The sequence below is a fragment of the Hippocampus comes genome, unplaced genomic scaffold (genome assembly GCF_001891065.2).
Source record: "Hippocampus comes isolate QL1 unplaced genomic scaffold, H_comes_QL1_v1.1 scaffold282, whole genome shotgun sequence".
In the NCBI taxonomy this organism is placed as follows: domain Eukaryota; kingdom Metazoa; phylum Chordata; class Actinopteri; order Syngnathiformes; family Syngnathidae; genus Hippocampus; species Hippocampus comes.
The window spans coordinates 1030613-1043112 of record NW_017806073.1 but is presented as its reverse complement, the minus strand read 5'-3'; the positions used below and the strand labels follow the sequence as shown (position 1 = coordinate 1043112).

Sequence of the window (12500 nt, the reverse complement as noted above, 5' to 3'; positions counted from 1 at the left end):
CCTCTCCCATCATTCAGGCCACTCCACAGAAAAAGTTGGTCACCGGCTGTTGTTTCTACAGTTCCGCGGCAGCGTGATTCACAAAGGCCAACAAGGGTGATGTTATACCTGGAGAGTTCATGGGAGAGTAGTGTTGGATAGCCAGGGTGCAGGAGTGTTTGAATGTTCCAACAGGCAATGTGGGTTTTATAACGTAGGTCCAAATGTCGTTGGTCAGGTGCAGGCAGAGGTCTGTTACCTGGAAGGTCCGTCCAGTTAAATCTGCTTTAGTGGGTTTCGTAACTATTTCTTTTCACCATGCTGGGTAGTTGGCCCTGCGATGGCTAGTCAGCTGGTGAGGCTGCCACTTTACAGCACACTGACGGGCTGCGAAGCCCTGACATGAGTGAGAGGCGGAACTGCTCATTTGTGCCATCTTAGTGTCATAAACCCCCCAAGGTGACAGGCTCCTCAATGCAACAAGCCCGGGCAGGCACTAGGTAGGTTTAAGCTGTCACACCTCGACAAGGTTACACAGTTCCTGTTCCTGGTGGGGTGAGGCCCCCAGGACAACTTTTCACCCACATTCTACTCACCCGAGCTCTACCTGCAACCAGAAGCAGACGCCGCCAACAACAAGCTAGATTCATGCCCAACCGTTCCACCATCCAACACATCTCTGCTCTCTGACTCCAGATAGAAAAGGCTCGGGAGTTCAGAAAGGAACGGCACTTATTCATTGCTTTTTTTGACCTCAAGGCTGCTTTTGACACAGTGGACAATGGTTCCCTCTGGAACATCTTAAAATCCCTCGGAGTCCCAGCCAAGATCACCACACTCTTCAAACAACTGTACCAGGGTGCGGAAAGCTGTGTGCGCGTGAATGGCCAAGACTCCGAGTGGTTCCCCATCAACAGTGGGGTAAGGCAGGGATGTGTTGCTGCTCCAGAGCTCTTTAAATGCGTCACTGACCACCTAATGTCAAGAGTCTGTGAGCAGATTCCTGGAGTGCCACTCGCCAACTGCATTCTAAAGGACCTCGAGTATGCTGATGATACCATCCTGTTCAGCCAGACTGCTGATCAGCTTCGTGAGGCTCTCAGAGTGTTCAATGAGGAGTTCAAAAAGCTTGGCCTAAAGGTAAGTTGGGCCAGGACAAAATTGATGGATTTTGGCGATGGACCTGACCCACCATCTTTTGTATTTGGTGGAACCCCTGTCCACTTTGTCTCCACCTTTAAATATCTCGGCTCGACAGTGACCAACAAATGAGACCTCAAAACAGAGGTCGACCGTCGCCGCGCCCTTGCAGCCTCTGTCATGCAGTCCTTGTGGAGACCGCTGTGGCGCCACCGGCACATATCCAGGGCAACAAAGCTCAGAATCTACAATGCCTCAGTCATCTCCGTCCTCCTGTACGGCTCCGAAACCTGGCCACTGAATAAGACTCTTGCGGCCAGGCTTGATAGCTTTGACTCCAGGGTCCTCAGGAGGATTGAAGGTACATCGCAAATCAGGCTCTAAGAGACAAAACCAAACAGCCACCAGCCTCCCGTCTCGCAACAATGCGGCGAGTGCAATGGTATGGCCACGTCATCCACCTGCCCCAGGAACACCCAACCAGCACCATCTTGGCCTTGAACCCCCAGCAAGCTGGCTGGAGACGAGCCAGAGGTGCCCCCCACACTCGCTGGCTGGACGAAATAGCCCTGGACCTTGTGGCCTGCAATATGACCCTGAAACAAGGTCAACACCTTGCCCACAACAGACCCAGATGGAGAGACCTGGTTGCTATGGTTGGCTCTACGCGCCATGAAGTGCAAGAGGACTGAAGAAAAAGAAAGAACATAATCCAAGTATCATGACAATAAAGTGATGTAACTTGACTACTCTTGATTACTTTCGATGGCTGTTTGAAAGTGCTCTAGAAATAGCTGAGTTGAGTTGAGTTTTGGATGACTCCGAGACCAAATATGTTTCAAAAATTCAAACGAACTAAACAAGTCAATATGATGTGCACTTTTCTGGTATTTTCTATATTTTGGCTGTTTAATGTGAATGGTTTTGGAATGCTGGAGGGATCCTGAGCACCCGCCATTCAAATCCAAAGCTCAAGAAGTGTGAGGGAGACATGCTAACGACTCATGTAGCATGCTGCAGAGATGGATGGATGAATGGATGAAATGTGCTATATAAATGAAGCTGCCTTGCCTTGGGGAATGAGCTCGAGACAGCTACTGATTGGCTGACGAACAATCAAGACTACTGATGTGACAAAAGTAACAGATTGCATTTGCATCCTTTTCTTGCCATGTTATTTGTCAAATTCATGAGTAAAGTGAGACTATTTCACTCTGCCATCACACCCCACATTGCAGACATAAGGAAGATTCAGGTTTATTTAACCTTTACCACTTGCTGGCTTTGAGTTCTTGAGCTAACTGTAGCAATTGTGCTGCATCTGATATTTTTTCTTCCTAAATTAACAAATCGGGAGCTCATTATTCTCATTCTGAGTATCAATTCATTCGTTTTTTTTTTAATGCACTTTATATTAGCTTCTTTCCCATATAGAACGAATGCCAGTCTTACTTTCCCAAAAAAATAAAAGCAATGATGAGCACTTGAGGAAGCACTATATAAGAGATATTGCAGAAAGACACTTTCACTTTTAATACGCCCTTGTATGCCCCCAAGGCTAGGAGGGTATGTTCGAGTCAGCGTGTTTTTTATAGTGTTACACAACCGAGTAAAATTTGTTTTCAGCAGAAATACAAACGAACGCTCACAAAACATCGGTTTGGAACATTCCACAGTTCATTCCTGAAAATGGATGATTTTGTAAGAATGACGATTCTGCTACGTTAAAACTTGATCATGCAAAGCGAAAGCCATATATAGACAACACCCACAAATGCCTTCAGCTTTGCTGGGCCTGAGCTCATCTGAGACGTACTGATGAAAAGTGGGAAAGTGTGCTGTGGTCTGACTACCCCACTTTTCAAATGTTCAATGGAAATCATGGACGCCGTGTCGTTTGGGCCAAAGAGGAAAAAGGACCATCTACATTGTTATCAAGGCAAAGTTTAACAGCGAGGTAGAAACATGTTTCGGAGCAACATATACAAACATCCAAGCAACATCTATTTCTGGGGTGTCCCTGCTTATTTCATCAGCACATTGCCAAGTCACATTCTGCGTGGATTTCAACAGTGTGTCTTCGTCGTAAAAGAGTGTGAATAAAAGAGTGTCCTGTCAGCAGTCCAGGCCTCTCTGCCATTGAAAATGTGTGGTGGATTACGAAGTGCAAAATATGACAATGAAGACCCCCGACTGTTGAGCAGATGAATTTGTCCATCAAGCAAGAATGGAAAAGACTTCCACCTTCAATTAGTGTCCTCATGTCCCAAACACGCGCGTCGACCTCACAGTGCAGAGGTACTGGGTTCAACTCCAGCTCCGGCCTCCCTTTGTGGAGTTTGCATGTTCTCCCCGGGCCTACGTGGGTTTTCTCCGGGTACACCGGTTTCCTCCCACATTCCAAAAAACATGCATGGTAGGTTAATGGGACACTCTAAAGCACAGGTGTCAAAGTCCGGTCCTCGAGGGCCGGTGTCCTGCATGTTTTCCATCCCTCCCTGCTGCAACACACCTGATCCAAATGATCAGTTCATCAGCAAGCTCTATTGGAGCCTGATAGTGATCCTGATCATTTGAATCAGGTGTGTTGCAGCAGGGAGGGATGGAAAACATGCAGGACACCGGCCCTCGAGGACCGGACTTCGACACCTGTGCTCTAAAGTGTCCCTAGGTGTGAGTGTGAGCGTGGATGGTTGTTTGTCTCTGTGTGCCCTGCGATTGGCTGGCAACCCGTTCAGGGTGTCCCCTGCCTACTGCCCAAAGATCGCTGGGATAGGCTCCAGCACCACCCCTTGTGAGGACAAAGCGGTTCAGAAAATGGATGGATGGATGGATTTCCCAAACACATGAGTGTTGTTAAAAGGCTAGGTGATGTAACACAGTGGTAAGCATGCCCGTCTCCGTATTTTTGGAAAACATGACAGGTATCAAATTCAAAATGAGCAAATACGTGCAAAAAAAAAAAGTTGATTAGTTTGAACATGAAATATATTGTCTCTGTAGTATTTTCAATTAAATATATGCCGTATTTTCTTCACTATAAGGCTCACCTAAGAGCATCCAATTTTTTCAAAAGCCGACAGTGCACCTTATAATCTGATGTGCCCCATATATGGATCAATATTCTGATTTCTTGGACACTGTATTTTAAATGCTCTGTAAAGCGCGATCTAAATAAAGCTGTATTGTATTGTACTCCCTTTAGCGTAGCTCCAACTAGTAGATGCATAATGCGTCCGCGGCCACTATTGTAGCTTCTATTCTATGTGCCTTATAATGCGGTATGCCCGATATATGAAAACTGTTTTAAAATAGGCTATTCATTGAAAATGCACCTAATACTCTGAAGTGCCTTCTAGTGTGGAAAATATGGTAATTAGGATTTACACACCATTGTATTCCGTTTTTATTTAGCTTTCGCACAATGTCTCATCTTCATTGGAATTGGAGTTTGTTTACCCACCCAAAACTCCAATCTGTACTGAAGAGTCAACACCAGTATTGCTGATAACCGTACACACATGCTGCATTGGCTTTCATATTGCTTATTAGGGATCTGATGTGCAATCACGGGTTAAAAAAAGAATATTGTAAATGAGGATGAGTACAGTGTGATGATTACATAAGTGTGTGTGTATACCTGTATATTTTGCGATGATATAAATCACTCCAGAACATCTTATTGGTGGCCACATCAACATCCAGCGCCACAGCATTCTTCAGCGTAGGAACGACTTGCGTATATTCACTTTTCAGGAGATCAATACGACGGATCTCGTGTCGGTTAGTGAACATCAAATAGGGACTCTTTCCTGAGGAAATACAAACAGCACGGACAGACAGTCATTTATTACATTAGCAATTAATGACAGAATGGCAGAGGAGTATCGTAGAGACCTACTATAATAGCAGCATACAGTAAAGCAAAATTGAAGACAATGTATACTAATGGACACCTGTACCCCAATTGTTTTTTTTTGAGGCACCTGATATGACCACAAACAGGAAAAAAGTCATACATTTGGTAATATGTTTTTATGTATTTTGCACACACAAAAAAAAAAATCTGAAAATAATTTGATCTCAAGAAATAGGAAGCGCTATGAGCAAGGTTAATTTTTTTTCCCCATTTCAGTCAATTTATGCTGATGACCCCATTACCAAACTTGATTATAAAATATTAATTGAATCAGATAAAAAGTCTTTCGCTGCTTAAAAGAGAGAACGAAGCAGTCTTGATGTAAATGTTCTTTGTTTTTGAAATTATTTCTTGAAATTGTTCGCTAGCTTGGTGTCCATATTTTGGCCTTAAACATACAACAGGTGAATTTAATGTTGTGACTATTAATAATATAAATAAACCTTCAAAGATGTCTTTTTTTTTTTTTTTTTAAGACTGAAAAATAGGGGCTTTTGGCACCTCCCAGAGCTGTGCACTTAATCATGCAATTCCTGTATTTTTCACACTATCGAGCTCTTTGGACTATAAGGCGTACTTTCAATGAATTCAATGATTTTAAAACTGTTTTCATATATAGGATGCAACGCATTATAAGACACATAGAATAGAAGCTACAATAGTGTCTGCGGTTCCGTTATGCAGCCACTAGATGGAGCTACACTGAACGGAAATAAAATACAATACAATACAACTTTATTTATATAGAGCTATCCCAACCGCTGCAGCTGTAACAAAGTGCTTTACAGAGCATTTGAAATACTACGTCCAAGAAATCAGAATATTGATCCATACATAACGGTGCATGGAATTATAAAGCGCACTGTCAGCTTCTGAGAGAACTGAATGCTTTTAGGTGTGCCTTATAGCGCGGAAAATACGGTACACTAACACATCAACACTACTACATTGGGTTGGGATATAAAGGCCAAACTATACAACCATGTTCTATTTTTAAGTGTGTAAAAAATGGGCTCCTGAGTTGCTCTCCTCTGGTTCATGCATCATGTGCTGGTCAATAGCACATTAGTTACCTGGAGGATTTTTATCAGTACTGTAACTCGCTTTAGCTTGTGTAGATGTACCTAATGTTACAGCTGGTGAATGTATAGTATGTGCTACTCTTTATATCAATGTTCAACTCAAGGAAAAATATGGACTGGATTTCAACAAAAAAGCTTGTGCTACAGGAGATGAAAATGACACTCCTGACATATGCGGTCAAAAATTAGGTCCTCGAGGCCCTCTGTTTTGATATGTCTCTCTCCGGTATGTCTCTCAGGATCGTTTTCAGGCTTCCTCAATGGTGTTTTGGAGTAGGACATGCCTGCTCAACAGTGTTATATAGAGAGGAGGATTCAACTAAGTATACAATATGCATCCTGTACTGTATTTAATAGGTCCCTGACGGGAAATCAGTCTCCTTAAAATATAAACTACGTTCTCTGGAGACGTTAAATTATAGCATAAAAATGTATGGGTGTCATGATACTATTTAATCGCTGTCTCAATGTGTCTGCCAAATATTGCACGTTTTTTAGAAAATTATCCATTCATCCATTTTCTATCCAGCATTCTACCAAAGCATATAAACACTGGACACTCTTTGAAGTGAATGCTTTGTCACTGGTTAAATCAGCAGATAATTTATGGACGCCATGTTGTGACTTTCTAATTCTCCATTTCTGCCATGTTTTTAGTACAAACCTGTAGTCTTGGTCAGTTTTGGGCCTTTTAAGGGCAGATTTGTTGATATATGAGTTTTAATTCATACCCACATTCACACCTACGGGGTGTAAAACTCCTGGGATTCCGAGACAAACTTGTCAGTAACTTGAGTTTGAAAGTGTCATTAGATTCCCTCCCATGCAGTAAAAAGTTTAAAACGAGTTGCAATGAAAAGTTAAATGTCAAATCCTGTGGATGTTAGGAAATTAATGACCAGTTTTGGGAAATCATTTCTTGAAAAGTATGCACTCAAACTATCACCACTGTGGCACAGAAGATTACTCCTGGCATTGTGGTTCTGCCTGGAGCGCTTCTGTAGAAGAGAGTGAAAACAAGGCACATGGGAGAGAAACAGGAACAAAAAAGAAGCAACTGGTCTATGCTAAATTGTTAGACGTCCTGTACATAATCTTGACAGCATATTCTGCTTGTGTCAAAAAACGAAATGCTGTTGCTGTCATACAAAAAAACTAAGCAAAAATGGATGTAGGTATTCATTTACGGCCAGTGTACACTGCAAATTAACTCAGATGAAGTCTGATTGTGAAGAAAGTCATCACACGATTGAATTCGGGCCAAAGCTGATCTGACTTGGTTTATCATACAACGAGATTTCCATATTCACAGATTTAGTTTTTAATATTTGTATGTCGTTTTTAATATTTATTATGTTTTTGGGGGGGATGGTTGGGTCCCCCCTATTTTTCATGGAAAATACATATTGAATGTTTCATAGTGGGTTTTTTTGAAGATTTTGGGCTCAACACGATAAGAATGTCCGATCTGATTCAAAACGTGAACCTCTCAACGGTGAGTGAACCACTACTCTACTGTCCTGCCCCCTAAAGACACATTAAGAAAAAAATAAACTACAAACTCAAAGGGGGAACCTTTTTTTTTTTTTTTTAATCACAGAGACATTACTTTTGATTAGATTTGCCTGTATAACAGCTCAACAGTACAAAACCTCCTCTGTGGAGCCTAGGATGCTTTCCTTTAATTAGCATGTAATGCACTAAACATAATTGAAAAAGTAGTTTTACTTTTAAGGACTAATGTAACCGCCTCATTGGCTCAAGCAAAATGCAGGCGATTCTGTGTTAACTAAAAGTGTTATGCTTGTTTGAAAAAAAAAAAAAACACCTTTTCCAGTCATTTGTGCAACAGAATGCACGTTGTCACACAAAAAAGTATAAAAAGAAAGTCCATCCGTATAACATTTGCAATCGAATTTTAAAACTGAAGACATATTATTCCGTTTCAACTACCATAATGCACCTGCATAAAGTCGACATACAGTGTGTGGGATGTATTCCTCCATCACAAGTTTTTTTTTCATTTTTCCTTTTCTTTCCTTTCTTTTTTGTTGCTAAAAGTGCATTGTAACTAAATATTTTCCTTTATTTCGCAATGAACAAAATGAATAAACAACTCATGCAGCTGCCAATATTCAAATTCCAAGTTTGCATCCTCTCTGCTGGGCCTGATGTCTGTTGCCTTGTGAGCAGGCACACCACAGACCGCTACCACCACTTGCAATGACAGAATCCTGTGCTCTGGCAGTCATCCTGACATGTGTGCACTTTTAGGGAGATGGGCAACACTCCTTTCTCCTTTTACAGACAAGACTGTTTTACCTTGGACTGATGAACATCAAGGTTTTTTGAGATGCCTGTGAATATTCTCATTCATCCAGGTTAGATCATTCTCGGGGCGTCGAATCGATTCCAACTGGACTGCTATGGTGGTCTGAAGCTCGGTTTATGCTTGACACATCCGCGAGGTCAGCACAGCTCCACGCAGCGAAATTACGTCATTTAAGCAATCACGCTTCTCCGCGGGGCGTCCGCGTTGCCCAAATTTTACACACTGCGCACCTATAAAAATCTGGACCTGCGCTGATCAGCTAAATCTATTGGAAAATACTGTGTTAATTCTTGATTCTTTCTTTTTATTTCGTTTGCTAAATGTGTGTAGTGTTCACCTCAAACTGCTGTTGTGCATAAAGTTTAATTAATAAAAAACAAACACAATAAAAGTGTTTTCAAATTCTATTGTTCTTTGCCACAGATGCTCCCCTATTGTCTGGGAGAATATCGGCAAACAGCAGATGCAAGCCACGAGGACTATAAAATGCTGCAAAAGTTGCATTCGACTAATTATGCGTGCCTCATTTTCGGGCGACAGGTAAACGTGTCAAGCATAAACAAAGCTTTAGAAGTTTTGCCACTCATCCGAGTAAGCTTCATCAGCTTTTCCAGAACAAACAAGCGGACCAAAGGACTTTTCTAGTGTCAATACATCCTAAATTTAAGCAGATTACATTTTATAACCAATGTATGCAGAAATCCCGGCAATTCCAAAGGGTCCAAATGCTTTTTCTTGAAATTGTGTGGACTAAAAATTGTTTGTTGAATGTGCGCAATTTTATTTCATCAAAGGTTCATACAGAATATAATCATCTGGATCCTTTTATGAAGTGGACTACACATCTACTTCATGAGGCTCCAGATCATTTTATTTTGTGCAACTGCCTGACGAAAAAAAAATAAATAAATTCAACACATTTTTTTTTGTTTGTTTGTTTTTTACATTGGAGCATCCCAGGAATGATCTGGGTGGCACCTGGAAGAGCCACTGAACAAAGTGGTTAGTGATCTGATTGATGGTCCACCCTGACTAAATGGAATTGACCAATTCTTGGGCGCATTTCATCCCTCCGTTCCTCAGTAGTCATCCTCTTGATGAAATACATCTGGACTGTAGGAAACAACTGGCAAAGATTTCAAGAGCAATGCATTTTTCCCATGTCATCTCCCCCAATATCAAATGCCAGCCTTTGAAAGACCGTTTCTGAGCCTCACTCTCGGAAAAAAATTCACAGACATTTGACAGTCAGTCTTGTTTTTTATTTCACTGAAACTAAGAGTGAGTGATTTGTTTTTAGTGTTCAGCTTTTTCAATACCACCTCACTTCATTCAGTAATTACTTAGCCTTGGACCCGTGGCCTTCTTAATCAATGCTTACACGAGTTGAATTTGAAGTTGAATTTGCCATGTAACTAATGCAATTAAAGAATCCAATCCCACAATAAGACTATGGGGTCATTGAACACACTTCCAGAATGTGGATGCCAGAATTTTACAGAGAAAAATGCTATCAGGGCAAGGGAGGCTGCGTTATTGACAAAGAAGAGGTCAATCAGAATGGCACCCTAGTTAAGTGCTGGTCTATGTTAATATACTGCAAATCACCAAAACAATATCAAAACAACTTGGAGCAGGACATAAGTTTTAAACCCACCTACTGCAGACATGTCCTGAGTAAGCCTGAATGATATCATCGGTTCATATACTGTGTAAAAAATATCAACTTCTCGTAATTTTCTCATTTCTTATGTTGTAAATGTGAGATTGACCCCCCACCCCCCGCAGTCAATATTAGCCCCAGTCAGCAGGCAACAATGTCTTTGCTACTGCAGGATTCAGAGTCCCCTTTAATTACAGAGTGCAAGGAGTGTTTACCCAGGCCAACAGAGGTGACAAACCCAAACGCACATTGGCCTCCAACATCTTTTGCTTCATACTCCAGGGAAAGGATGGCAGCTGGCTGAAAGCTTCATTTGTAAGGACAGCAAAACAAAAAAAAAAAAAAAGGCAAATATTTATCTTTGCACAGACTGCTGAGGAGGGCTTGCATACAAAGCAGGCCTCTCTTTTCAGGGGATCCCACAGAGAGGTAACAGCAGAGGATATAACGGTGCAGTGGTCAGGATCGCCGGGAGTAAAGGGTAAATGCCATCTATAAAAGGCCAGACTTCAATGTGCTTGTGTTTGCATGTGTGCCCAATCATGTGTGTATATTGCTTCTGAACTTCAATTCAATATGTGTGATGAATGACTGACCCACAGCTTTGCAGCTCTTGGAGGCAGGATCCATCTCGAAACCTTCATAGCATTCACACTTATAATCCCCTTTGTAGTTTATGCAGATCTGACTGCACGCATCTGGGTTCTCACATTCATCGATGTCTGTCGAGAGAATAAAGAGGTACAGAGTGAAAAGCACATCTTTGGTGATGCATTTAAACTCATCTTTCCGTACTGAGACGCAATGGAGTGAAAGGAGTGGCAATGGTTATGTCAGGATCTCTCTCTCTCTCTCTCTCTCTCTCTCTCTCTCTCTCTTCTCTCTCTCTCTCTCTCTCTCTCTCTCTCTCTATATATATATACATACATATATATATATACGTATATCTCCCCATCCATCCATCCACTTATTCACTTATCCTCACGGGGCTCCCGGCTGTCTTCGTGCAGTAGGTGGGGTACATCCTGAACTGGTTACCAGCCACTCGCAGGGCACACATAGATGAACAACCATTCGCGCTCGCAATCACACTTAGGGACAATTTAGTGCAGGGGTCGGGAACCTATGGCTCGCGAGCCAAGTGTGGCTCTTTTGAAGATTGCATCTGACTCGCAGACAAAACAAAATATTCTCGCTTGTTTAATCCATCCATCGATTTTTTTACTGCTCATTTCCTGTTCGGGGCTGCAGTTGGTTCCAGGAGCAATTTTGATTGGATAATACTGGCCTACGTTGGCCGTTGCTGGTGAACAGGTAAACGCCCCTTTTTGGATCAGCCCGCTCGGTCATTAGCTCAAAGCTAATCCAAAACGAATAAAATGGTGAAAAGAAAAAAAGATGACAAGTATGGTAGACTTCAGGACGAATGGACCGAAGGATTCGCCTTTGTGGAGAGAACAGGTTCTGCGGTGTGTCTAATTTGCAATGACAAAATACCATCGATGAAACGGTCCAATGTAAAGCGGTACTTTGACATGCGCCATGCTATGTTTGCATCAAAATCCCCCTGCGGGAGACAACAGAAAGGAAGCGTGCAAGCTACTGAGCAGGCTGAAAGCTAGCCTGCAGCAACTCCGCTATCTTTGCTGGATCTTGAGCAATCATGAGTAACGGAAAATCATTCACATTAATGGTGAGTATTATAACAAAATTATTTTTAAAAAATACTTTCAGAGGTTTATTATACTGACATTTTGTTGAATTCACTTATATATATATATATACACACACACACACACGCGCGTAGTACGGTAATTGGCTCCAGATGATTTTATTTCATGGAACCATCTGGCAAAAAAATGGTTTACTTCATTTAAAAAAAATAATAATTTACTGTATGTTAATACAGTCAACTATTATTATTATTTTTTTTCACTCAGGAAGCAAACATGAACTTGAAAGAGTGCCGGAAAAAGGTTGACACAATTAACTTTATTTGTTAGTGAATTGTATTGGTCTTTACCGCCACAAGTCTTTTTGTCCAGAAGTTTGTACCCAGAGGGGCAGTCACACAAAAACCCAATCCTCTGGTCCCTGCAGATGTGGGAGCAGCCACCATTGTTGTCTGAACATTCATTCAGGCCTGGACAGATAATAGACAAGGGAGTGAGACAGAAATTTCTCAGATATTATTGAGACAAAAAGAGTGATGAATGAAACAGCCAGTCAACTCACATTATTGTGGCGTGTATGCGTGCTTGCCTGTGTGTGTGTGTGTGTGTGTGTGTGTGTGTGCGTGCTTGCCTGTGTGTGTGTGTGTGTGTGTGTGTGTGTGTGTGTGTGTGTGTGTGTGTGTGTGCGCGTGCGCGTGCGTGTGTGCGCGCG

The 12500-nt window shown here is 41.9% G+C and overlaps 1 protein-coding gene across 5 annotated transcripts in view; it reads right to left on the bottom strand.

Annotated features, from left to right (window-relative positions):
• Positions 1–12500, bottom strand: part of lrp8 (low density lipoprotein receptor-related protein 8, apolipoprotein e receptor) — a 165811-nt gene that overhangs the window by 35600 nt on the left and 117711 nt on the right. For all 5 annotated transcript variants that reach the window (XM_019894352.1, XM_019894349.1, XM_019894351.1 and 2 more), the window contains exons 8-10: positions 12139–12258; positions 10712–10837; positions 4760–4931 (exon numbers count right to left, since the gene is read on the bottom strand). In XM_019894352.1, coding sequence (XP_019749911.1) covers positions 4760–4931; positions 10712–10837; positions 12139–12258 — 418 coding nt within the window. The remainder of the gene's footprint in view (positions 1–4759; positions 4932–10711; positions 10838–12138; positions 12259–12500) is intronic.